Source organism: Peromyscus maniculatus, chromosome 23 (genome assembly GCF_049852395.1).
Source record: "Peromyscus maniculatus bairdii isolate BWxNUB_F1_BW_parent chromosome 23, HU_Pman_BW_mat_3.1, whole genome shotgun sequence".
In the NCBI taxonomy this organism is placed as follows: domain Eukaryota; kingdom Metazoa; phylum Chordata; class Mammalia; order Rodentia; family Cricetidae; genus Peromyscus; species Peromyscus maniculatus.
Genome location: NC_134874.1, coordinates 52,312,785 through 52,339,606, shown reverse-complemented (window position 1 = coordinate 52,339,606; position 26,822 = coordinate 52,312,785). Strand labels below are relative to the sequence as shown.

Sequence of the window (26,822 nt, the reverse complement as noted above, 5' to 3'; positions counted from 1 at the left end):
CCCTCTTGCTTGTCTTTGGGGGTACAATGGCTTCCTGGGTAATTCCACCCAGGGAGCCAGTTCTTCATGAGTGGAACGAAGTTGGTCAGCTAGTCAACGGCCCTGTGCAGAGGCTCCTCTGAGAATGTAGAGTTAATAGAAATGGATGGGGAGGCACGATGTGTTTTTCTTGAAGGAAGTTCACAAGCAATATCAATCTAGCCCAAGGGAGAACGGGATTGGATCCTGTCCAAGTGCTTAGATCAATGGCGCAACTTCTCTCTCAAATGTGGTTCACTGCTATTTTCGTACTACTGATGGTTTAGCAGAAAAAATGAATCAAATAGAGATACATTCACAGCACGCCATCATCAATTGCAGGTGTCTGCAAACCTGACTCCTGATGACCAAATATCAAGAAGGTTTCTCTGTCACCCACCTTTCCACCGCCAGCTCTCTTTCTGTCTCTGTGTCTGCCCCTCTCCTCCACCCTCCAGTTATAACTCTGGGACCCATTATTTAAAGGAAATCGGTTGAGTTTAAAGAGAATGGGGTGGGGCCTAGAAGTAGGAAACACAAAGCCTGGAAGGAATTAGGGGAGACTTAGTGAGGCCCAGACCTCAGATGGAGCTGCTCAGCCTTTATTTTGCTTGCTGTCTCTGAAACACTTTTTGGGGCACATTGTTTGATTTGTTTTTATTGTGCCCTGTAACTCTTATAGCACCCCCAGGACTAATGCTCACTACAGACTTATTTGAACCAAGAAACAAGTCTTTTCAAAATGCAAACGCTTCTGAGTGTTAAAAGGCGTTTGCTAATTTACACATTAGTGTGAATTTATTCAAGCTAATTGCCTTTCTGCCTTGAACTTACTGCTTTGGCAGTCGCCTTTCCAAATAAAGGATTGGAAGGCTGCCTCGCTGGCTGGGGCTGCTCCCCAAGTCCACCTTGCTCACATTTCAGAGACAAACAAATCTGCGTCAGTTCTTCGAAGGCATTTTATTTGAGGGATGGCAGATTCAGAGTTCCCTTCACCCAGAGGCACCTCTCAGATTTCCTCCAGTAGTAAAATGATGTTTATGAGTGGGTCCATAACCTGTCCTGGAGCAGCTCTTGTGCCCCTCCCCCCTTCTGGAGGATCTGTGGGAGGGAGATATGTCTCTTCAGTCCTAGGGCCACTGCTAACTTGCTTCTGCAGATAAATCCTCTGATCCTGTAAGTGGTCTTAATTAAACTCACAGGGTTATAATCCCACCCACCCCAACCCCCCCAAAAAGACCACAGACAAGAATTAGGAGGACAATTTGGAAAAAGGCAGATCAGCAGGGGTGGGGGAGCAATAGAGAGCAATGAGAGTACATAAGAAAATATCACAATGAAAGTCATTTGTCTCAGGGTACTATTGTGATGAAGGCCATGAGCCAAGGTAACTTGGGGAGGAAGTTTATTCTGCTTACACTTCCTGAATGACAGTCCCCTGAAGGAAGCCAAAGCAGGAACTCAAGCAGGGCAGGAACCTGGAGGCAGGAGCTGACGCAGAGGCTGTGGAGGGGTGCTGCTCACTGGCTTGCTTCTCATGGCCTGCTCAGCCTGCTTTCTTATCGATCCCAAGGCCACCAGCCCAGGGATGGCCCCACCCACAATGCACTGGGCCCTCCCCCAACGGTACCTATTTTTTTTTTTTCAATTGAGGTTCCTTCCTCTCAAGATGATTTCAGATTGTGTCAAGCTGACAAAAAACTAGCCAGAACACCATTAATATAGGTAATAATTATACATGCTAATAAAAAGAGGTCTTTGCTGTGAAAACTAGGAAGGTTGCTACGGAGGTGGGACAGAGGTTAGAACACCAATTATGGTCTCTTCTAGTCTTAACTGTGGGGAAGGAAATGTCCTCTTCGGTTAAGCCTGTTTGGGGAAGGTGAGAAAATGATTCATAGTAAATTATCAGTTCTGCTCACCCTGTAGGAACAAGTGTGCAATTACTGAGAAGCCTGAATGTCAGGACATTTGTGATGAAGTGACGGTCACCTCTGCGTTTCATTCCTGGCTGCCTCCCTTCTCAAGGCAGCCACTGTGGTATTGGTGGACCGAACCTCTTCTGCCGCTCATCAGACCCTGTCCATCCTAGTCTGTCTCCCCTGGGTCACTTGAGGTTATGGGACGTGATGATAAGGACGCTTTGCTGAAGCATTGTTAGTGGGGCTTCTGAACATTACGGTAAGCCCATCTGACTGAGCACTTGCTTGTAAAATCCAGTTTTAGAAAGACCCTCGCCTTCTATTCCCACTGTTCAACCACCCTCACAGATTCAGTTTGTGTCCCTTCTGTCCGCCTCCACCAAGGATGCCACACCTGGCTGGCCTGGCTTCAGCAAGAATCCCATTCGGTTGGCTTGGACTCCTGAAGTTTCCTCCTCTTGGAAATCTTTAATCCACCGACTTTGTACTCCTCTTAGCCAGAGTTCCCCTTTGCCCAGACTGATTCGGAGTTGAAAAATCTGCTTAAAAATCTAGTTGTCATAGTCCTAACATAAGCCTTCTTGAAGTGTTCTGTTAACATCTTTTCTCTGTGTGTACGTGTGTGGTGTACACGTGAGGGCATCCATGAGCCAGACAGGCCAAAGGACGATCCTGCTGTTGGTCCTCACCATCTCCTTTGCCCCAGACTGCCTCTCTTTTTTGGTTGCTGCTGTGTAAGCCAGACTAGCTAGGCTCCGAGCTGCAAGAGTCTTGTGTCCCTCCTTCCACGTGTCCCACGTCAGGAAGGAGTGCTCAGTTCCCAGATGCATACTATTGCCTAGCTTTACTTGAGTGCTGGGAATTCAAACTCAAATTCTATATTTGCACGGCCAGCACCTTACCCACTAACCAATCTCTCCAGCCCTCTCTGGGAGTGCTTTAAGAAATGTCCTGATGGAATGGAGAGATGGCTCTGTGGTCAAGAATGCTGGTGCTCTTACAGAAGACTTCTAGTGCCCAGAAGAGGCAGCTGCTAACCTGCTGTAATTCCAGGGAGACACCCTCTTATGGCCTCAACTCTCTGTCTCTGTCTCTGTCTCTGTCTCTGTCTCTGGCTCTGGCTCTGGCTCTCTCTCTCTCACACACACCAAAGTATCTTGCAAAAAAATTTTTTTAACAACGTCCAATTCAAAAAGCCACAGAAAATATTGTCAACGTTGGCTCAAATGTTCTTAATCACAGGTCCAAGTTCACAACCCAGAAAATAAACAGTGAAGGGACTTGAGATCCCAGCACACCATTTCTCCAATCTTCTTGAGCAACTTTTTAGTAACACTTGTAAGCTCCACACTGAGAACCCCAATACCAGATGAGCAGCTCTCGAGAGGTTCCACACAGTGCAAGCATCCAGTAAATATGTGCAGGCTGACTCCTTCCACATATTAGTAAAGTCATTGAAAGTGGACTCCCCGCTTTACTTGGGGGTCTCTAAACGTCTTCTCATAGACATCTGATCTCCTCCGGCTGCTATTTGGAGTGAGTCTTTTGGCTAAGGCAGGTGCCGCACAAGTCTAGGGCGCGGAGAATTTATTACCGTAGTCAGTGCTGCTATCCAGTCAGAAAGAGAGGAAACGTGTACAGTCAGTAAGGGGTATACACCAAACCAGAGCGGAAGCCTTACACATTTCAGACATGTCTGCCAAGACCACTCAATGTGTAAAGGTGCTTGCTGCCAAGCGTCAGGGTCGGCGTCCATCTCTGGGAGGGACCACGTGGTGGAAGGAGAGAACGGACGCCCATGAGTAGTCCTCTGACCACCACAAGTACAAGGATGAAAACCCCACCCAACACACACACACACACACACACACACACACACACACACACACACACGCATACACACATGCATACACACACGCATACATACACACAAAAAAGTAAGTAAATGTAACAGAATTTGAATTTTCTGATATACTGTGTTTGGGATTCTGTTTAATGATTCAGAGACAAAATATGTTTGGCAGCTGTGCTGATTTCGAGGGGAAATACACCTAGTACAGTGGCCCTATGAGGCTTGTGACTGCATTTTTTTTTTTTTGATCACACAGTACAAGTGGGCTGTGTTCCTGAAACAGATGTTATATTTTTTTTACACAGCTGTGGCTCAGTGCACATTAGTTATGGCAATATTCTCAGTCTGCAGGCAACACACAGAAGGCTCTGAATGTTCTAGAACACTTGATCATGACTTGACCCCAGAGTACAATATTAAGTATGGTGTTCTGTCCTTGAACATGGCTACCTTCTAGAAAAAGAGTCTGCCTCTGTCTTACACTCCTGGGCCATTCTTCAGGCACAGAAATGTCCCTTGAGAACTCCTGCCTTAGGTGGTGGCCAAAGCCTCCCTGCTTCTCCTACTGAGGAAGACACGTGTCGTGTGCAATCTTCCTCAATTATTTGACCATCTGACTGTGCACAAATCGTCTGGACTCACTGACTGTGGAGTCCAGGCAGGGGCTACTCTGTAAAAAGACTGGAAATGACAAGAAAATCTTAACAAGAGGTAGGATATCCTCCTTGGCACCAAAGCCCCAAGGCTTCTCCCTGCCTCTTCTTGCCAACTTCTGTGTCCGCCCCTCTTGTAGTTAAGACATAAGCTCCTGCCGGGCAGTGGTAGCAATCTCCTTTAATCCCAGAGCTCAGGAGGCAGAGGTGGGTGGATCTCTGTGAATTCAAGGCCAGCCTGGTCTACAGAGTGAGATCCAGAACAGCCAAGGCCACACAGAGAAACCCTGTCTCAAAAAAGCAAACAAACAAAAATAATAAAGTATACAGTTTTTTTAAAAAAAGTCACAGGCTCCTTTGACAAACCTTTAGCTCCTATTTCATCACAGTTCCAACCAAGAAGACAAGTCTCATGCTTCCTGGCCATCTCTGATTAGATTCCAGGAAATTCCCTGAACAGAGGAGGCGCCAGAGTATGGAGAATCATCACTCAAGACCTTCCCCTCTCTGTCTGCTCTTCCTCCAACACTGTCTGAGGGAAAACCAGAAGTCCTGACGGGAGAGCGTTTTGTGAGGTCCCACCCCATCTTCTGCTCCTTATAGTCTCTAATGAAACCCCTCAGACATCCTGAGGAGGGAGGAGGTTTCTATAGTTTTTCTTACTTTACGGAAGTCACAGAATAAAAGAAACAATAATTGAATGCAAAGGCATCAGGAGAGGCTGGGCAGCTTTGTTGCCCAAGCCCTGGGCTCTTGGAGGGAAAAGAGAGCAGCCAGAAGTCTGAAAGAGGTGCACAAAATTTTCTAGGAATTTCACTAAATAGAAGGCCCTTGTCTCTGAAAGTTCTTTAAAACGTAACATTCTAACACCCAGAAACTTTTTGGGGTATGGGTGTATAGCCATCTTTCTTTCCCGGTGTTAATCTCTTGCCGAAACATTAGGTTGTCTGAGTGAGTTTTGTCACTAGCCCACAGCAGAAAGGTACTCCCACGAGCTGGGGCGACGGACACACACACAAAACTTCACACCCCCCAAGAAGGCCTGCTGGGTTCACTTAGTCTCCCTAGTGCTGAGTTTAGATGTCCAGCTGCTTCAGGTCCCATCAAGGACAAATACGTACAAAGTGATGGTGCCAGCATGATGAACATCGGAGGGACAGGGTCCATCTGTAAGCAGAGCCTTGCGGATGAGGTATAGTGAGCCAGAGGGAAGATGGGGAAATTCCGGGTCAGAGGCACAAAACCGATGCAAATATGAGGCGAGTAAGTAAACACCTAAGTATCCAAACTCGGTACAGCGTGGCTGGGGCAGAGAGGGTGAGGGGGGATAGAGGCGAAGACACAGTTTGACCGTCCTCCAGAGGCAGCGTGAAGACATGGAGGGGTTTCCCACAGAGCAGACACAGGATCAGATTTCATCTCACTGTGTATAACCCAGGCTGGCCTCAAACTCACCGTGGACTACACAGTGTTCTTCCTCATCCTGCTAAGTGCTAACAGCGTGGCAGGTGTGTGACCCATGGTGGAAGACTGGTTCCCTGGACTGCGTTCTGAGGTAGCAGGTGCTTGGGTCAGGGCAGTGTCCCTGGGGACACCGGGGGATGGAATGAGTGGGGTCTGGTGACAGAGAACACACATTTAAGGGACAGGACCCAAGCTAGGGCAGTTCCTCAGCTTGGGGGTTGGATGATGAGTTGACTGAAGGTGACTTTCGCTAAGTCGGGAGAAGACTTGATGACCTGAGGTCATCGCACCGTGTTCTTAGGGACGCCCGCACGGCCAGATGGGAGAACAGAGCTCAGGAGCATGAGGGCAGATGCTGGTTCCAAGGGGCAGTCCATACTCTGCCTTCTCCGCTCAGCACACAGCCTCCATTTCACCCGGTCCTGCCCACCCCAACCTCATGAGTCAGTGAACAGAACATTGATCAAAATCTGCTCATGAGTCGCTGTCCTGAGACTGTGCCAGGGCTGCTCTTCTGCGGCAAGGGTACAGGGCCCGGCCAGAGCATCATCATCACATTCTCAGCTGGAGACCCCTGGACCCAAGGAGGCCAGGGAGATGGCTCGGTGGATTCAGGGCTTGCTGTGCAGTAATGGGGACCTGAGCTGGATCCCTCGGCCCGGAAACAGTTGCCTGTAAACCCTAGTGCTGGAGAGGCAGAGACTGAGAGATCTCTGGGGGTTGCAGCTACCAGCCCAGCTAACTCAGCGAGCTCCGGGTTTACTGAGAGACCCTGTCTCAAAAAGTATAATGGAGAGCCACTCAGGAAGATACCCTATAGTGATCTGTGGCCTCCGTGCGCGCGCACGCACGCACGCACGCACGCACGCACGTACGCACGCACGCGGTGCATGCTATCTCTAAGCTGTCACCTGCCCTGAACTACTTGCTTGGCAGAAGTGTTGAGGCTCGGTTTTAGTCCAGATCTAGTCCTGTAGCACACTTATCCTGGGAGCTACCTAACAGCCGCCACACTTCAGTGGCCCCCGATAAAGAGCGCTGAAGGCAGAAGCAGATAATCTGAACTTCAGACACGTCTTACTGAAAATATATTTGAAGTCTTGACAACAGCGTTAGAGCCGGGGAAAGTGTTCCCCAACGATCTGTGCATTTGAGGCTTGGTCTCCAGTTTGTGGTGCCCTGGGAGTTGCTGGACACTTTAGAAGGTGGGGCCTCATGGGGGAGGCCCTAGTCTTTTGGATGGCATGCCCTGGAAGGGGGTATCAGGACCTGGGTTCTTCCTTTCCTCCTTTCTTCTGGCTATAAGGCGAAGATTCCTGTCCTCCAACATCATAGGCAGTAGGCGTTCTGCAGCGGTAACGGAACTCTGACGACTACAAGCGATAAAGACTGAGCGCCTCCAGCCTCCAGCCTCCCCAGTGACAGCGTCAGGGCAGCGCTGCCTCAGCTGTTGGAGGTCTGGCCTCAGTGTCTGTCTGGGAGGAACAGGGAGTCCTTTGTTTGGCGGCCACAGCCATATTCATAAATAAGTACGTGTTCCCCAGACATGCCCTGCAGGCCAGTGAATTCTATACATCAGATACACTGTGAGCGAAAATCTGCATCCTGACTGAGAAGCTAAGAAGAAGGCAGTAAACACGTAACTGAGCTCACACAAGGCTGGGAACCATCTTGACAAGAGCAGAGCGTCTCAAGACCCTTGCACCTCCCTCCCTTTTGATAGCAGATTGCTGAAACAATGGACCCCAAGAAACTGAAGTTCCCTAGGAGCCTCAGTCTTAGGGAAGGAACAGACTAGGATCCTGATGCCAACCAGAGAGTAAGCTTGTCTCGCAGAAAGAGGTCTCACACAGGTCTGACATTGTCAGAGCACTGTGTGAGAGAGGAGCTCATCCGAAGATGGTGGGCAGGAGCACACCTTACCTGAACCTTTAGTTATCCCACCTCTGCTCTCTAATTAAAGAGAGCAGAAGCCTCATGTCCAAACCCCAAAGGTAGACTTGTGGGGAGGACTGGACCTGCTTGGTCCTCTTCCTAAAGTGTGCCCCACTGAATTGGTCCCTCTCTCTGATTTTCACTGTTACGTGGTCCCTTTAATTGGCCTGCTGAGGATGAGTGCTCAAGGCTAACTTGTTAGGGCTGCCGGGACCTGGGCTCGGATCCTAAGGTCTGTAGGAACAAGCTGACGTAAATCACTGAGAAAAAAAAAATGTTTCCTGTCTTGAAAGAAACTTAGGCAGCAGCGATCTTCTCTCCCATGAGGCTCTGTGCTCATAGTGGTCAGAGCAGCCGGAAATGAGCTGACTCATAAGAAATTATCCTGAAATAGGAGAGCTAGCAAAGGAGCCACTCGGGATCCAAATCTTCAAAGATTCACAGGCAGAACCACACTGAAGTGTTCATTTGCCACGAGACTGCTTACCTGCATGTTGCCTGCTCACACCTGCCGGTCCTGGCAAACTGCTCAGGGCACAGATTGGCAGTAAACAGAGAAGAGGAGAAGATTTGCGTGAGCCACACAGGTTCCCTATCTATCTATCTATCTATCTATCTATCTATCTATCTATCTATCTATCCATCCATCCATCTATGATCTATCTGTATGTGTATATATATGTGTGTGTACACACACACACACACACACACACACACACACACACACACACACACACCTTTTCCATTCCTTCTGTCAAGAAGAATTGAATGAGAACTTGGGAAATGCTTCCAGTTAATTACAGGATCCCATCTGTAACCTCATACTCAAAAGGTTGAAGCAGGAGGCCATTCAGAGCTACAAAGCAAGAGCCTGACTAGTGACACAAGACTGACTTCTCACACGCTTTTGTCAGGGACATTGAAAACTTTTTGTCTATTTATATAATAACCTATGAAGTTATGTTCCTATCCTGAATTAGCTAATTTAGAAACAATCAATTACCTGCCTCAGATAATGAAGAGCGTACTGTAAAAACAAAGGGAGGTGTTTAAAGCCATTAGGAGGTTGGCGGAGAGAGGTGCTGAATGCCTCCTTAATGGATTACGTTCCCACAGAGACAGTGAGGGGAGACTGCAGCATCACTCGATGATAATGGCTTTCTCCTCTAACGTGCCTTTTTGTCAAAATAAAAAGAATGAATGTGCAGGAAGTACTTCCTTTGGGAGCTAGGAAAACTCCAAAAGAAAACTGAATGCAAAATTTGATGTCACCAATCACCCACTCTTCTTACCAAAAAGAAACAAAGCCCGGGTCACCCGTGAATGCATTTAAAACGCGCTGCCTCAGTTGTCTCTCCTTTTCATTTAAAAGCATTTTTAAAAATAAATTATACATTTCAGTACCCTTTTAGAAGCCCACACTACACCGAGAGGAAGGTACAATCATGCCCCAGAGTCTCCCAGAGGCATGCAGAGCATCCCTGCTATCACTATTCTCCAACAAAGTGGCACATTTGTTCCGTATGATGAACCCCCATTAACACATCAAGGTCACCAAAGCCCATGGATTACATCAGCGTCCATTCGACGGATTTGGAGAAACGTGTGACACACTCCACAACTGAAGAATCACCCAGGTAGTTTCTGCGCCCCGAAGATCCTCCGCGCCCTGCCTATTCATCCTCGCCTCCACCTGACTCCACAACCATTTATTTTTCCTTAATTCTCCAATTTTGCCAAATCTTCCTGGCATGGTCTTTTAAAGTTGGCTTCTTTTTACCCCAGAGCATAGATTCTCTTTTTCAAGATACAACGCCCGCCCCCAGCCCTTTTGTGCAGATGTGGTGGTGTGGGAGGGAACGCACACAACCCGGCCTCTGGGACGGACTTCCTGAGTCTTGATTCCCCATCTGCTAAGCGAGGATCACAGCAGCACCTGCCCCTCTGACTTGACCGCGGTGCCGTGAGGTCCAGGATTTTCTAGAAGATGAGGTAATGACTCCTCACAGCGCTGTTGTGCGGATTAAATGGGGAGGAGGTGCTGAGCTCAGGGCCCAGAACATTCAGTCCCAGGAGCTAATGATACTGTTGTTACTGCAGTGCGAGCCAAGCAGTTTCCTTTGGAGCACCCGAAGGCACTCCTCTCTTATTCTGAACCTGGTTCTGTGGGCCATGATGTCTGCACAGTGTCGGCGGAGTGCCGCTTCCTTCAGAAACCGGTCAATGGGAGGTCTCGGAATGAGAAGGTGAGATGTTGGGGCCTTCTCTCTCTCTCTCTCTCTCTCTCTCTCTCTCTCTCTCTCTCCTGTGCTCATCTATGGTTTGGTTGTTGCTACATTTCCCTGTGAAGGCCAAGAAGCCTCTTGACACACTGCGAGGCAGCTGATTGATACGGAATGACTGATTTCCCTTAATTTTAATATAATCCATATTTTTGTAAGGGGGCTCCTAAGTTATTCCTGAAGGTAATTTTCAAGGTTTCTCTTGCTCCATGTCAGAGGATGTCTGATGTCTGACCTTCACATTAACTCATAAAATTATTATTTGTCACTAATCCTGCATTCAGTGTGTCAGAAGTTGGGACGATAAGCAACTGTTAAAACCTTACAGGCTGTTACTTAACTCCTTTCTGCCTCCAACACTGCTCAGGACCTACCGGAATCTACTTTCTGGCTCAATTTTTTTCAGGGGAAAAAGTTTAATTAGTAATTTAAAAAGTATAACTGTGATTAGAAGAAGGACCAGTCACAGGGCTATGGCGATGTTTCGGTGACCGAACTCAGGTCTCCGTCACGTAGGCATGAGGGTCTCCAGTGCACACTCGCCATGCTGGGGCGTCAGAGGACAGGGAGGACCCTCCAGTCCAGCTGAGTGGGTGAGCTCCAAGTTAATGGAGACGCCCTGTCTCAAAAAGAGGGTGGGACACAGCTGAGGCAGACACGGTCAATCTCTAGCCTCCAAACATATGCGCACACGGTTAGATGCACCTGACATGACACACAGATGAACACACACACACACAAGGAAGGGTGGCCAAATTTTCCTCACATTTTAGGTAATAAAAATGCAGCAGCAACAACATCTGTAGGCATGTGGGAGGGCAAACGCAATACGAAGTGTTCAATGTCCGTGTCCCACAGCTCACGTCCATCAAGGGAAACAGAATCTCTCATTAGGGAGAACTTATTTTTCTACTAACAAGCAAAGACATTTGTGACTGCAGCACCATTTCCACTAGCAATGGAGAAATTAATTGCCGTACATACAATCACCTGACAAGGCTCGACCTCTCACAGCCTTTTTACTCGTTCAGAAAAATTCGCAGCAACCATTTTGTAGGTAATCAGCAACCGCAAATGGTTTTTTGAAAGCAATTTCTTTGCATTGTAATTTATAAAAACATTCCACCTTGATGGTGAATGTGAAAACCAAGAGATAAAGCAGTGGAAAGGTGACTGGGGAGGTGGTTTTTGGAGAATGTCACTGGGGGGGGTATAAGGGGATGTGCTCTCAGCAGCAGGTTCTGCAGTACAGTTACCACCTCAGGGCTGGGCAGAGCGACAGTCGACATTTGGTTTGGTACACCACCAAGATTCTAGACATTTCTAGAGCTGTTTCTACAAAGTCCTTCCTTCAGTCTTTTAAAATATCATTCTCCGGGTTTATAGAACTCTGTAAAAATTAATTTTGAAAGTTTTACATATCAATAACCATCACTACACAATAATTTTGAGTAAATAAACTACTGTATGCCAATAAAAATACATTTAAACCCCACAATTATTCTGAAAATTAACATAAAATGGGAAACTGAGGCCTGGAGTGATAGCTGAGCAGTTAGGATTGCTCCGGACCCTTACAGGCGACCTCAGTTCAGTTCCCAGCATGCCCATGGCAGCAAGCAACCGTCTGTAACTCCAGTTCTAGGGGATCTGGCGCCCTCTTCTGGCCTCCCTGGGCACTGCCTGAACATGGTGCACAGACACACATGCAGAATTTTTTTTTAAAGTCTTTAAAATGTAAGAAAAGCCTTAAACACTAAGAATGTTTCAAATACTTATGTTTAATGAGATTAGCCCTAGTAAAGCTGGATTTGTTCAATAAAAACAAATTTTACTGTATCAAGGTAAAATACAGTATTATATAGGTACATTTTACAAACTTGTTTCCACAAAACCAAGCTAGACCTTGTAGGATGGGCCTACGGCACGAGTTCTGGAGGAGGCTGAGGCTAGTAGATAGCGAGTTCAAGGCCTGCCTGGGAATTCAAAACCTGGGCCACTTTTTGAAACCCTATCTCAAAACAAAACATTCAGAAAGAGATTAGAGAGAATTCAGTGATGGGGGCTGGCTGGGCATGCACAGGTCCTGGAAAGACTAGAGAGTTCAGTGATGGGGCCTGGCTGGGCATGCACAGGCCCTGGAGAGACTAGAGAGTTCAGTGATGGGGGCTGGCTGGGCATGCACAGGCCCTGGAGAGACTAGAGTTCAGTGATGGGGGCTGGCTGGGCATGCACAGGCCCTGGAGAAACTAGAGAGTTCAGTAACAGAGGGCTGGCTGGGCATGCACAGGCCCTGGGGAGACTAGAGAGTTCAGTGATGGGGGCTGACTGGGCATGCACAGGCCCTGGAGAGACTAGAGAGTTCAGTGATGGGGGCTGGCTGGGCATGCACAGGCCCTGGAGAGACTAGAGAGTTCAGTGATGGGGGCTGGCTGGGCATGCACAGGCCCTGGAGAGACTAGAGTTCAGTGACAGGGGGCTGGCTGGGCATGCACAGGCCCTGGAGAGACTAGAGAGTTCAGTGATGGGGGCTGGCTGGGCATGCACAGGCCCTGGAGAGACTAGAGAGTTCAGTGATGGGGGCTGGCTGGGTATGCACAGGCCCTTAGTTGCAGCCCCTGTACAGAAAAAGAAAAGAGGAAAACCTAAAGTGATTTTGTGGGTTTGAAAAGCTAGCTTAATATTTAGTTGACAGATACAAATATATATTGATAATGTGAAGCAGTGTTCTCAAATATGCATTTATTGTAATCAAGATGGATCAAGGTAATATATGTATCACCTGACATGTTAAAATATATTCTCCAAGTAACTTTGTTTTAGACAATATATTCCTTAACTCTTTGATAATGTCATATATTTATTTTTTATCATATTCATTCTCCTCTCCCATCTCCTTCCAGATTCCCTTGTCCATTCCACACCCTCACAATGTCCTAGTCTCAGCTAACAAAACACCGAGTCCTGTTAGCGTGCAGCCATGATGGAGCATGCACTTTGAGAACTTCCCACTGTCCCACGTGTTCTCTGTGGCCACTGAGTTACACAGTACACCATTTTCTTGAACTTATTCCCTCTGATGAGCTGAAATTTTTCTATCTCTTGACCAATTAAAATTGAAATAACAAAATATGGCTCCTTCAGTTCCACACTGTGCTCTTAAGCTTAGGATCTGTGATTTCAGGATCATGTGTTGTACTAGTGGGAAATAAATTATAAAATTGTTTTTATGGTTAGCTGTACAAGCAAAATGATTAAAAAATAAATTAGCATACTTAATGAGAATCCTAAATTTGCAAGTCCAAGAAAAGTCTTTTCAGTAATCTCGAGTCCATCCTCACCAATGTATAGTACCTGTTCCTACTAAGGACCCCACCACCACTTGGAAGCTGTACTGTAAATGGATGAAGACCTTTCCTCCCAGTCCATTGGAAATAACCTCGGACTTTTACATTTTTACTTTGATTTTTTTCTGGATCTTTGTTACTTCCTTTTGTAGTTCAAATATTATGTAAAAGGTGTTATTTCATCTGTGCTGCTCTTAACCCTCAAATAAAGGTTATTAAATGCTCTCCTTCCATTTGGAGTCATTCTCCAAGGTTGCCGTAATGAGAGCCCTAAGATCTACAACTGAGCCACACCAGGAAATCAGTTAATCAATTACAAGAAATCAATAATGAAATTGTCTTACCAATCCATAACTTTCATAAAAAGAGATTGGGATGGTTTTCTAAGAGGTTTAAACTTACAAAAAAATGCACCAAAAATTAGGTGGTGCATTACTGACTGCCCAACTCTAGTGAAATAGTAAATACAGATAACCCTTTTGTTTTAAATATTCTGGGACATTTAAAAATACACAAACTTTAATTTTCATATGCAACTGGAAATTATAATCTCCCTATATTTTCTAACATTCTCATTGCAGTAAGAATATAATCCACATGGTTTCTGTTGCCTGCAGGGAGAAGTCTCTCTCCTGAGCATGTAGCTTCTCACCCACCTTGTAGCCACTGTTTGTATGTGAAACCACTGGGGTGTCACATACAAATCCACACTGGGCTTTGAATATGCTCTTCCCCTGGAATATGCCTACCCTTCCTTCATAACTGGTGTAAAGGTCACCCTCCACAAACTCCTCCCTTTCCCAGGAACAGATTTCTTTGCTCTTTTTTCTGTGTCCCCATACCAATCTTGCATTCTTCGGTTTTAAAACCTTGTGATAGCCAGGTGTTGGTAGTGCACCTTTAATTCCAGCACTCAGGAGGCACAGATAGGTGGATCTCTATGAGTTCAAGGTCAGCCTGGCCTACAAAGCAAGTTCCAGGACAGCCTGGACTACACAGAGAAACCCGCCTCAACAAACAAACAAACAAACAAACAAACAAACAAAACAGACAGACAACTTTGTGATAATATCCACCTAACCCGTTCTTCCTAGACAAGATCTTCAAGGGAAAAAATGTATTTTTGTTTTCCATGTGCTTGACCAAAGCTTGGCAGATGGATGGAGGAATTAAGCATGTATAATAGGCACCAATATTTCAACATTTCTTAATTTTGACTTAACTCCCCCTTACCTCTGCCCCATTCTGTGAATGCCTTTCCCAAACATTATTTTACTGTATAAAGTAATGATAGAAAGACACACAGACGTTGACTTAATGACGTCTGCTGACAGGCTGATCACAGCAGTAAGGACAACAGACATGAGTGTGTGAGCACTAGGCACACCCCAGGCCTTAACATGGGCTGCCATGCTCCTCTTAGCTGCCAGGTTACAGCACGCTACTGCACATTTTTAATGAGCGCTCTCTCGCTCGCTCTCTCTCTCTCTCTCTCTCTCTCTCTCTCTCTCTCTCTCTCTCTCTCTGTTTTTTGAGACAGGGTTTCTCTGTGTAACAGTCCTGGCTGTCCTGGAACTCACTTTGTAGACCAGGCTGCTGTCCTCAAACTCACAGAGATCCGCCTGCCTCTGCCTCCCCAGTGCTGGGATTAAAGGTGTGCACCACCACTCCTCACGATTAATGAGATCTCTTATGAACACCAGTGCCATCTAACTAGACAAACCATTTCATTTGCTATTCTACTTCCTTTATATCTAGAATAAATGGCTGGGCCACTGTTAAAAAGTGGTTATAGTTAACAATAATAACTAAAGAAAGAGACCATGATTTTGAGGGGGAACATTGGGGAGGGTTACTCAAGAGAAGGGGGGCATTATATAATTATATTTTAACTTTTAAAAAATAAAAACAAATCAAATAAAATTAAAGTGGTTCTAGAAAGCCCAAAAGGTCTCTGGACACATTCACTTCTGGATCTAGTCACTCACTGCGTGGGCACCATGAGAGCGGGGCCACGCACTTCCACGCTGCCACGGGGCTTACTGTTTGTTTTGTTATCCACACACTCTGGCCTTCTACCTTCCAAACTATTTACCATAAACAAAACAGTAAACCAATATACAAAGCAGAGAAAACTTAAGTGTATGGCTCTTGACGCCAATATTCCCTTTTCTAAACAAAATTTTCCAGGTTGAGAAAGGATTAGGACAAGCCAAATGAGTGCGTTACAGACACTTGACTGTGATTTGCCAAAACCAAAATCAAAAGAAAAAGAGGCAGTAAGTGGAGACTTCAGCCCATCTTCATTTGAATTTAATGTTGATTTTTTTAAAAAGCCTCTTGGAAGAAATTATTTTTTAATAATTCAGTACTAGTACACTTAAGCAAAAGTGTCTTTCTGCCAGAAAACAAAAATAAAACTTCAAGGGAGAGACAATTCAGAGAAAATGTTTTATTTATTCTTTCTAAAATAGTTCAACCATAAAGCTTTCACATAACTTAAAGAGATGCCACAAAGGCTCCAGGAGGGGGAAGAGTCCCAGATGTACCAAGGCCGGTTTTTACTTTGAACATAAGAAGTCATATTCTCTCTCTTATCAGAAGAGCTGGTGTGAGTGTACAGCCCTCAAGAGGACTGTTTGTGCTTTGGGGACAAAGGGGACTTTGCTCTTATTTATGGCTTCTTCGTCTTTCTCTACAATAACCCCATTCAGAGAAGAAAAAGGCACGTTTGTTTTCATCCTTCCATGTAAGCACCCTATGAAAGGCGAGATAAGTACCAGAAAAGTCTACACTTAAATTACTGGAACGCAGGGCTGAGCAATCCTTTAAGGAACATGCTGAAGGAGACTGCAAAGCCCTGCTGGGGCCACAGGAGACCCACAGTAAGATCATCTGATGACTCTAGACTGACACTTCATCCTTAAGGTGCGGGTGTTAGCAGATCCAATACACATGATTCACTCAAGTTCAGTGTCATCAAGAACAGATAACTCAAAAGTGGATGACACAATGCTGCCACTGGATATGGCAAATCTGAGGATTCACTGTTGTGATGACTTCATACGCATGATGTCATATATTCCCAAAGCAAGGACTGCCAGTGAGACAATGCCATTTGGAGCACTTCTGGTCAGTAAGTATGAAAAACTATCTTGTCTTTCTAAGCCGTATTTATTTATTATGACAATGAATTATGACAATGAGAATGGAACTACCAACTACCAAGTAAGGGAAGTTGGGTTTTGATTCTGAAACATGCTTCTTGTCAGGAGTGTCCTATGGATCTGAGAATGGCGTCAGTTACTCAGGCCACATTGCCTACGTGATTGACACACCTCCTTGGTGAGTGAGGAATAAAGTGGACACTAGGGTTGGGATGTCAAAGCTGAGCCCAAGATCTGGTGCCTAAGAAGCTTTAGCTCTTATCTGGGCTGGGGCAATTAGGTATAAAAAATGAGAACCTGGCAGGTGGTCCCTTCAATGAATAATCAACTGAAAAACAGGCTGCATTCCCTCTTTAAAGTTACAAGAGAGAAGGCTCAGTGGTTAAGAGCACTTGTTGCTCTTGCAGAGGACCCAGGTTTGATTTCCAGCACTCACCACAGTAGCGCATGAGCATCCATAACTCTAGTTCCAGGGGATCTGGTGCCCTCCTCTGGCCTCCATGGGCATCAGGCACACATGTGGCAAGCATACAGATATGCAGGCAAAACACCTGCACACAAATAATAAAAACTAAAAACGGAAGTCTCTTTTCTCCTGATATTCGGTGGCTGCCAATCCATCAGTACCTGTAACAGCCTGATGAATTGCTGACAGCACAGATTTCCGCCTCCTTTTTGCTATTTTTGTCTTCTAAGGATAACTGCATGCTACAGGGCTCCAGTTTGTCAATAATGTAATTGCCCATGAAGATACTCTCTTGGAGCTTCTTCCTATTAAGTTTTGCTCTGGGTTAAACAATCAAATTTCATTTTGTTTTATGATAGAAAATTTCATTTTAGGTTACAAAAATTCAGCGTGAGAGAAGTATCAACAAGACAAACACCAAGCCCCATGCATGGATACTATGGATAACAAAGTTGCAGAAAAGCTTGGAATAGTTTTGAATAAAATGGACAAGTCAATTTAGACAAGACACTCTCCTAATGCTTTTCATTCTAGTATTTTCATGTCAAATTTAGCATTTAATGGAAGCATGGTCAAGGTCTGCTGAATTAAAATGTCAAGTGCGGGAAGCAGGAAATCGCATGGCTCCTAGGAGACCACTGCCATGTGGTCACGCCAATCTTCCTCCAGATCTATCACAGGCTTAGCTCCAAGCTCCACTTCATGCTTTCTACAATCTTCTAACTTAGCTTTCCTTTTTTCTCCTTGGGCATACTGTCTCAGGCTCTTCCTATTTCTGACCTCTTCTGCAATAGGTTAATTTTAAGATATTGTCTTCAATTATACCTGCGATTGGTATAAAAGGTAACGATAACCTACAATGCTGCCCACATTTTCTACCTGGCCCTTACATAAGCATATAACATGACATGCTCAAATGGCCATAGTGAGACAGGCTAAGCAGATACTCCATGGGTGCCTGAGTAGCATGTCTTTGCAGTTAAGCAGGACTCTGACTCACAGGAAAAAAGACACACAAAATGAGTTTCCTGGCTCTTATGTGCCTACAGCAGATCATCCAATTGTCTCCATTCCTGACTCCACACCTGTTTGTTTTTCTACCTTAAAGTTTCTACTCCACTCACTCAGCTTTAAAGAGTATTCTTTTTAGTAATAGCATCATCCAGACACACCAAGGCTGATACATATATGAACTCACAGAAGCTGTGACAGCACACACATGACCTACATTGTCAAAGCCAAAACCACAGTGCTTGTCTTAAAGGCAATGAGTTTATTTTGGAGCCATTTTGAGAGACCATGGCCCAGGAACACAGATTTAGGTTACCCCAAATTTCATGTTCCTACGTGGAAGTAGTTTCTAAGTTCCGCAGAACAAAGAAAGTCATAAATCAAGACAGATCTAAAATACATCGAAGGGAATATTATAGAGTGTGGGCGCCATGGGCCCTGACCCCCGACTGTGAGTGGCTGCAGCCTTGCTTGCTGACCAGGCGTCCTTCCTATTCAGATTCCCTGCCGGTGTCCTTCTCACCTTAGGATCATCGGAGAGCTTACCGGAGGTTCTTTGTTCCTACATCCTGCTTGTGATGTAACAACTTAGGTGCATCCTGTATTTGGTGTAAACAACTTAGATGCAAGAATGCAGAACTTTGGGTCTAGAATGTAGACCATTGGTAGCGAACTTCTGCCCTCAGGGGATCCTCCATTTGTGTTGTAAGCCTGTATTTAAGGTTTCTTCCCTCTTGCAATAAACGGCATTCGACATCCAAACGTACGAATGACTCGCTGTCTCTTGTCTCTATTTTTTAATCCGCAGCCCTTCGCTCAGACATGGTGAACGGTTAGCGGTAACGCAGGCGCTACTGCTACAGATGGAGGTCCCACCGAGATCTGAGTAAGAAGGACCAGCTGACGGACACTCTTGGAAGGCCGGCCGGCATTTTTCAGGTAAGAGTGGATTGAAATGGGTACAGGTAGCTCACAGTCAGTTAATTGGACTGTTGAAGCAGGAAGGTACCAAAGTTAAGAAAGGGCAAGACAGCTAAGATTTTAAATAAAAAAGAAAATCTTCCCAATAGAGAAGAGGGAAGGAAAGGAAATTTCCCGTTAAAAATGGGAGAAAAATTTTAATCAAGAAAAAAGGATTTTCCCAGTAAAAAGGGGAAAAATTTTTGAAACTAGGCCTAAAGATTGGGGCCCTGTAAAGGAAAGATGAAGGAAAGAGAGAAGCCTCTTCCTGTGGTAATGGAGAATGTAAAGACTTTTTCCAGTTGTAGAGTTTTCAGGATAGCTGAAAACTCTTGAGTTTTTTCTTCCCGCCAGTGCAGAGCGGCAGCATCTGAATTACAAAGAATCGGCAGGTAGGCCTCATTGTTGCTGGCTGGAGAGCAAGCAAGCTTAGAGGTTAGAAGTTTTGCTGTCTGTTTGCTTAATTTAGGTTCAAATGTTTTTTATTTTTCCCTCAGAGTGGGAATAATTCAATATTTAGGATCCCTTTGTGGGAAATGTTTTTCTGTTTTTCCCTTATGGTGGGAATAACTCGTTATTAGGCAGTCCCTTCATGGGAGTAGAGAATTTAAACGTGAGTTTGTGTATGTGGGGCGCGCCCAGCGGCTGTGGCGGACAAAGACATACACGAGATAGCCCGAAGCAGCGGGCGGACAGGTACACGCCGTGGGAGGCAAAGCCGTAAAGGAATGCGGCCCAGGCAGGTGCTGGCAATAGAGCCTGAGCACTGGGCAGAGCCAGCGAGCTGAGCCTGGGAAGGGACTAGCGCTAAAAGTTTAAACGGGGTCTAATTTCTGGTGAAATATGGTTTCGGTCAGGACACTGAATGCTAAGTCAATGCTGTTTGAATAAAGGATGTTCTGTTCTTTTGATTGTCTTGATAAATGTTTGGATGAATGTTTAATCCTCATGGTTGAAAAACTAAAGGAACAAAATTCATAATTTTGAACTATATATTAGGTATGGTCTTGTCTGTTGATCATTGATTGTTGATCATTGTTGATCACTGAAAATTTGGCTCTGCAATTTAAGTTGCTTTCTAGAAATTCTTGGTTTAATTCTATAAAAAATATAACACCTGAAATGGTTTGGGTTATTAGCTTATTAAATAATGTTGCTAAGATAAACCCATAAATGATAATCTCTTACTGATAAAGAGGTTACAAAATTATTTTTCCAGTAAATAAAATACTGGTAAATTGTTTGGTCCACATTGTTAATAATTGGCTATTTGTGCTAATGTGTTATTTGGGATTTATAAAAAAGAATCCTCTTTAAAATTTTATAAAATACTACTAAAGAGTATTACCTAAAGTTTACCTTTTCAAATCCTACAGAGATTGTATTTAATGCTTTTATAATTGACATATGTAAAAAGGACCATAGAAACAGAAGCTGGTGATAGAATTGCTCAATTATTATTGCTTTCATATTTTAAATTCAAAATGGTGCCGATATATAGAACTGGAGGCTTTGGAAGTACAGGGAAAAAGGTGTTTTGACAAACAGTTATCAATGATAAACAGCCTAAATTAAAAATAAAATTATATGGGATTGATATTATAAGATTATTGGATTCTGGTGCTAGATATATCTATAATTTCACAAGAATCCTGAGATCCCAGTTGGCCCCTTAAAAATGCTACCTCTCACCTACAAGGTATTGGCACAGCTCAGACGTTGTTACAGAGCAAGCTACTTTTAAATTAAAAGGATAAGGAAGGTCATGCAGGAACTTTTCAACCATTTGTGCCACCTGACATTCCAGTGAACTTGTGAGGACGGGATGTGTTGGATGGCATGGGAGCGGTGCTTACTACACAGCCTGTACAACAGATGTTAAAGATTCAGGGCTACTGCCCGGACAAAGACTTAGGGAAAATGTTTCAAGGAGGCCCACAACCTGCGGCAGACAAAAACTGTGTCACTAGGGGTCCTGGCGATACTAGAATATTAGGGTCTTTTCCATAGAGGTCACTGCACAGCAGCCTTCAATAATACAACCGATAAAAATCACTTGGAAGAGTGATGACCCTGTATGGGTGGAGCAGTGGCCCCTTGCTAAGGAAAAATTGGAGGCTGCGTATACATTGGTTAGGGAGCAGTTAGATGCTGGACATATCATTCCTTCCACTTCACCTTGGAACTCACCTATATTTGTTATTAAAAAGAAATCAGGAAAATGGAGGCTATTACAGGACCTTAGAGCTGTAAATAAAACCATGCTTCTCATGGGAGCAACACAGCCTGGCCTGCCTGCCCCTGTGGCAATTCCTAAGCATTGGCACTTAATTGTGGTTGACTTGAGGGATTGTTTCTTCACCATTCCTTTGCATCCTGAGGACAGTCCTCGCTTTGCTTTCAGTGTTCCTTCAGAAAATCTTAAGGAACCTTATCAGAGATATCAGTGGGTGGTATTGCCTCAAGGAATGGCCAATAGCCCTACTATATGTCAAATTTATGTGTCTTTGGCCCTAGCTCCAGTTCGAAAAGCTTTTCCAGGTGTTTATATAATTCACTATATGGATGATATATTAATGGCTGCTAAAGATAAAAAACTTGTTTTTGATGCCTTTTCTTATTTACAAGAGGTTCTTAGCTTGGCTAATTTACAGATAGCCCCAGAAAAGGTACAGGTATCTTTTCCCTATCATTATTTAGGTCATGAATTGTTACGCACGGGCATACGCCCACAAAAGATTACTCTGCGTATGGATCAGCTACGCACACTTAATGATTTCCAAACCTTTCTGGGAGATATTCAATGGCTTCGGCCCACTTTAAAAATTCCAACAGGTCAGCTTCGCCCCTTGTATGATGTCTTAAAGGGCGACCCTGACCCTTCATCTCCCCGTAAATTAACAGCTGAAGGACGTGTAGCCCTACAACGTGTGCAAGAGGCCCTGGAACAGGCTCACGTACAGTATATAGATCTTAATTCTCCCTTATTGTATTTGATATTTTGTTTTACTCATTCACCTACTGGAGTGTTTTGGCAAACAGGTCCTATTTTATGGGTACATTCCCCAGCTTCTCCAGCAAAAATCATCACTCCTTATCCACAGGCTGTCGCTCAGATTATATTTAAAGGAATCAAGATCAGTGTTCAAACTTTTGGTAAAGAGCCAGATATTGTGGTGACCCCATACACCCAGTCTCAAGTAGCATGGTTGCAAGCTAATGATAATGATTGGGCCATATTGACATGCTCCATGCAGGGTCAGTTTGATACTCACTACCCCTCCAATGATGTGTGTCAATTTTTTAAATTGCATCCTGTTATATTTCCCAAGATAGTACAAATGACTCCTATTCCTCAGGCCCGTGTGGTATTTACTGATGGCACTTCACGTGGTTTTGCTGTGGTGGTTTCTGGTAACATAGTAAAGAGAATAAAAGTCCAGGGCACTTCTGCCCAGGTGGCAGAGGTACAGGCGCTGTTGCTTGCTTTACAGATGTTTTCTGATGAGAGTGTAAATATTTATACCGATAGTCAATATGTGGCACGTGCCATTATGCCTTTGGAAACAACAGCCTACATACCATCCATTTCTTCCATTCATGAATACTTATTGCAAGTACAAGGACTTATATGGTCTCGCTCACATAACCTTTATGTGGGCCACATCAGAGCTCATACTCAATTGCCTGGACCTCTAAGTGAAGGTAATCAGAGGGTTGACGCCATTACTCGTATGGCTGTCACATTAGTCTGTTCTGCCTTTGATAAGGCTACTCAGTTGCATCAGCGTTATCATCTTAATGCTGGATCTCTCCGTTATCATACAGGCATAACCCGGGAACAAGCCATCCAGATAGTTAAATCATGCCCTACTTGTGTGGAATTTTTACCTGTTCCTCATTTGGGAGTTAATCCTCGAGGACTTTTACCTAATCATGTGTGGCAGATGGACGTCACACACGTGCCTTCCTTTGGAAAATTACAATATGTCCATGTGTCTATTGATACATATTCTTCTCTAATTTTTGCTTCTGTCCATTCAGGGGAAAAGGTTAAGGATGTAAAGAATCATTGTCTTCATGCTTTTGCTTACATGGGAGTGCCAAAATGCATAAAGACTGATAATGGTCCTGCCTACAGTAGTACGGGATTTTCAAAATTCTGCCAAGATTTTTCTATTGTTAATAAGACTGGTATTCCTTATAATCCTCAAGGGCAGGCTATAGTAGAACGCTGCCATCGTACCTTAAAAACTTATATTGCTAAAGTAAAAAGGGAGGAGTTAGGGGCTCATCTCTCCTCTCCACATTCTATTCTTTCCCTTGTTTTATATATTTTAAATTTTTTATCGGTGGATTCTGCTGGAGTATCTGCTGCAGATAAGCACTGGAGGGCTCCTGTTGCAAATCATCCTCTGGTGCGATGGAAAGATCTTTCTACTGGCACTTGGAGGGGACCCGATCCAGTGTTGGTGTGGGCCCGGGGATCTGTTTGTGTCTTTCCGCAGGACAATGAAATTCCTCTGTGGGTTCCTGAACACTGTGTGCGCCCTGTGGCTGCTGCTGAATCCCAACATGGCAGAGACCTATTGGGCCTTCATAAAAAACTCTCCCCTTCTGATGCTGATGGGGATTGAGAGCCCAATATGGCCAGCCTTGGCAAACATTATTGTAAGCCTAGGAACTGTAGCCATGTGGTTGGATTCTTCAGAAGGTAATGTATGGTAACTTTTTTCAAAAAACATTGAGAATGTATCACACCTTAGAGATTAAGGATAACTCTGAAGGTCAATGAACTTCATTTGCTAACAGTAGCATGCCAGCTAAGTTTTTCGGATTTTGCAAACCCCCTCAAGCTGGTGTAGTACCTACTTTTCAGGAATGGCTCTGTGCAACATTTATTTGCCTCCTGAAATTCATCTAGCCTTTTTGAAGATACCTCAAAATTTGTGAGCCTGAATGTAGCCATTATTGAGGCCATTAGTTCTGCTCCTTGTTTGCTGTTTTTGTTTTCTGTTTTCTTTATGTTTCTCAGTTGTTCTCTTGCAGACCTGCCAGCCTAAGTAGTGCTGGGATCAAGAAAAATGGGCCTTGGTGGTTCGTGTTCCTGGAGCCGTGTCCATGCCAGTGGACCGTGGCAGCTAGACACAGATGATGCTCACACGCTCCAGAAGAGACTCTGACATCGCTGTTGCCACTGCTGCTATTGTTTCTGGGATTGCTATTTCATAATTGGTTACTACAGCTAGCACAATGGAGACCCTGGCAGCAAAAGTAGCTACCACAGTTAGTTAATCTTTCTTCTTATTGGGCATGATAAATTTAATTCCACTTTTATACATTATAATTGGCTTTGTAAGTTATAAATTATTTAAACTCAAGTTCCATTTGCTCGGGATACCACCTTACAGGACTCCTATTTGCGGTAAGGCTCGTTTAAATAGGGAATGGTTCAATTGCCTGTAGCCCTCTGGCTATGGGTGGGTTAGGACTTCTGCTGGTCTTTTCTGTGTCGCACAGATTGCAAGCCCAGTGCCACTTTGAGATCTTTGGCGGCAGTCACTCTACAGCTCACATGGTTGAGTCTGTATGATAATGAGTATTCAGAGACGGGTAATGCTTGGGCCGCTGCCACCAACCTAAGACAGAGCACTTGTGTGGCCTGGGCAGGTGTCTCTATGACGGGTAAGGTGGTCTGCTGGTCCCACGCAACCTAAGTCAGAAGCTCATTTAATAAAAAGGGGGGACCTGTGGGCGCCATGGGCCCTGACCCCCGACTGTGAGTGGCTGCAGCCTTGCTTGCTGACCAGGCGTCCTTCCTATTCAGATTCCCTGCCGGTGTCCTTCTCACCTTAGGATCATCGGAGAGCTTACCGGAGGTTCTTTGTTCCTACATCCTGCTTGTGATGTAACAACTTAGGTGCATCCTGTATTTGGTGTAAACAACTTAGATGCAAGAATGCAGAACTTTGGGTCTAGAATGTAGACCATTGGTAGCGAACTTCTGCCCTCAGGGGATCCTCCATTTGTGTTGTAAGCCTGTATTTAAGGTTTCTTCCCTCTTGCAATAAACGGCATTCGACATCCAAACGTACGAATGACTCGCTGTCTCTTGTCTCTATTTTTTAATCCGCAGCCCTTCGCTCAGACATGGTGAACGGTTAGCGGTAACGCAGGCGCTACTGCTACAATAGAGGTGGTTACAGGAAGGTGGGAAGGCTTTCCTACAGGCCTCACATGCTAGCTGATGACTTCCTTTGCTTTTAGGGTGGAAGCCAGTGTCTGCTAGCAGATTTCAAAAGGTTTTTTTTTTTTTTTTTAATCTATTAGTTATGGGATTTTGCTTCTGACAGAGAAGTGAGTAAGGAATGGCTGTTGGGGCATGTGTGGGGGCTAAAACTAGCCCAGGATAAGGTAATTAGTCTCTGGACCTGCAACATTCCAATTTCACCAGAGTACTTAAGTTGTAATCAATCAGTCTTTAACACAGTTTCTTTTCAGGAGTTTCCATTCACAACAGGTTCAAACAGAAAAAAAATAAAAAAATAAAAAAATCCCAATACAGAGAAGGGGTTAGAGAATACAAAGTCCTACCCCCTAACCAAGAGGTATTCACAGTTGGTAGCTGATGGGAAAAGGGAAATCAGTTTTCTCCAATAGAGTCGCTGGATTTGTCCCACACTCCAGGGCAGGGTCCATGCCCAGAAGTAGTTGGCCAACACAAAATGGTTTGTGTGTCCGAGCACGCTGTTTTATTACTTTTTGTATTTGTTTTGACTTTGTTTAAATCCTTCTTTCAGAGAGGGGCGGGATGAAGGCAGGTTAAGTAAGGAGGTGGGGGACTGAAATATGAGCAAAATAAGTTGTATTAAAAAAAAAATAAAGAATATTGTTTTTAGGTAAGTCACTGACAGCATGGACCAATTCCTAAACGTGTTTACCAAAGGTAAACAGATTTCTGGGAAAACAGTCTCTCAGCCTGAAGTAACGGGGGGACACGGAGTCACACGGCCTGGACTTTCTACAGGACGCGTCGGTGGTCCCTCTGCCACATCTGAAACCCACGCAAAGCCCGGGCACGCGGGGGAAGCGCTGCCCATCTTCTTAAAAACGGGCTGTGGGCGGCGGCGGCCCGCGCGAGAGGGCGGGGCTTCCCTCCGGCGGCGGGAGAGGGCGGGGCTTCCCTGCGGCGGCGGCGGGAGAGGGCGGGGCTTCCCTGCGGCGGCCCACGCAGGGGAGGGCGGGGCTTCCCTCCGGCGGCGGCAGAGGGCGGGGCTTCCCTCCGGCGGCGGCAGAGGGCGGGGCTTCCCTGCGGCGGCCCACGCAGGGGAGGGCGGGGCTTCCCTGCGGCGGCGGCAGAGGGCGGGGCTTCCCTGCGGCGGCGGCCGCTTTCCCTGGAGCCGCGGCCCCGGGCGACGCCACACCACGGGCCGGGATCCTGACGCAGACGCAGTGCGAAACCCACACTGAGCGCTGTAAGCGGCCGGCCGAGCCGTACGCTTCCCCGAGACGGGTCTGCTTGCCCCGAGCAGCCGGGGACGATCGGGCCCGGCCGGACACGGCGAACCTTCCAGAGATGTCCGGAAACGGAACTTACAGCCGGAAACCACCTCCCCCCCGTAGGTGGGAAGCGGCAAAGCAAACAAACAAAACCCCCCACGACGACCACCGCTTCCACTTCCGGCGGCGATCAAAGATGGAGAAAAGCAGCGCCGCGGCCTGCCGCATCACCGCCCTTCTAGGGC

The 26,822-nt window shown here is 45.5% G+C and overlaps 1 protein-coding gene across 1 annotated transcript; it reads left to right on the top strand.

The window, feature by feature from the left end:
* Positions 1–9,892: 9,892 nt before the first annotated feature.
* On the top strand, positions 9,893–17,612 carry LOC121825325 (uncharacterized). Its single transcript, XM_076560130.1, has 4 exons — positions 9,893–10,090; positions 16,402–16,609; positions 16,746–16,818; positions 17,481–17,612. Exons 2-4 carry the CDS (start codon positions 16,429–16,431, stop codon positions 17,551–17,553), a joined length of 327 nt encoding a protein of 108 aa, XP_076416245.1. The 5' UTR covers positions 9,893–10,090; positions 16,402–16,428; the 3' UTR covers positions 17,554–17,612.
* The last annotated feature ends 9,210 nt before the right edge of the window (positions 17,613–26,822 follow it).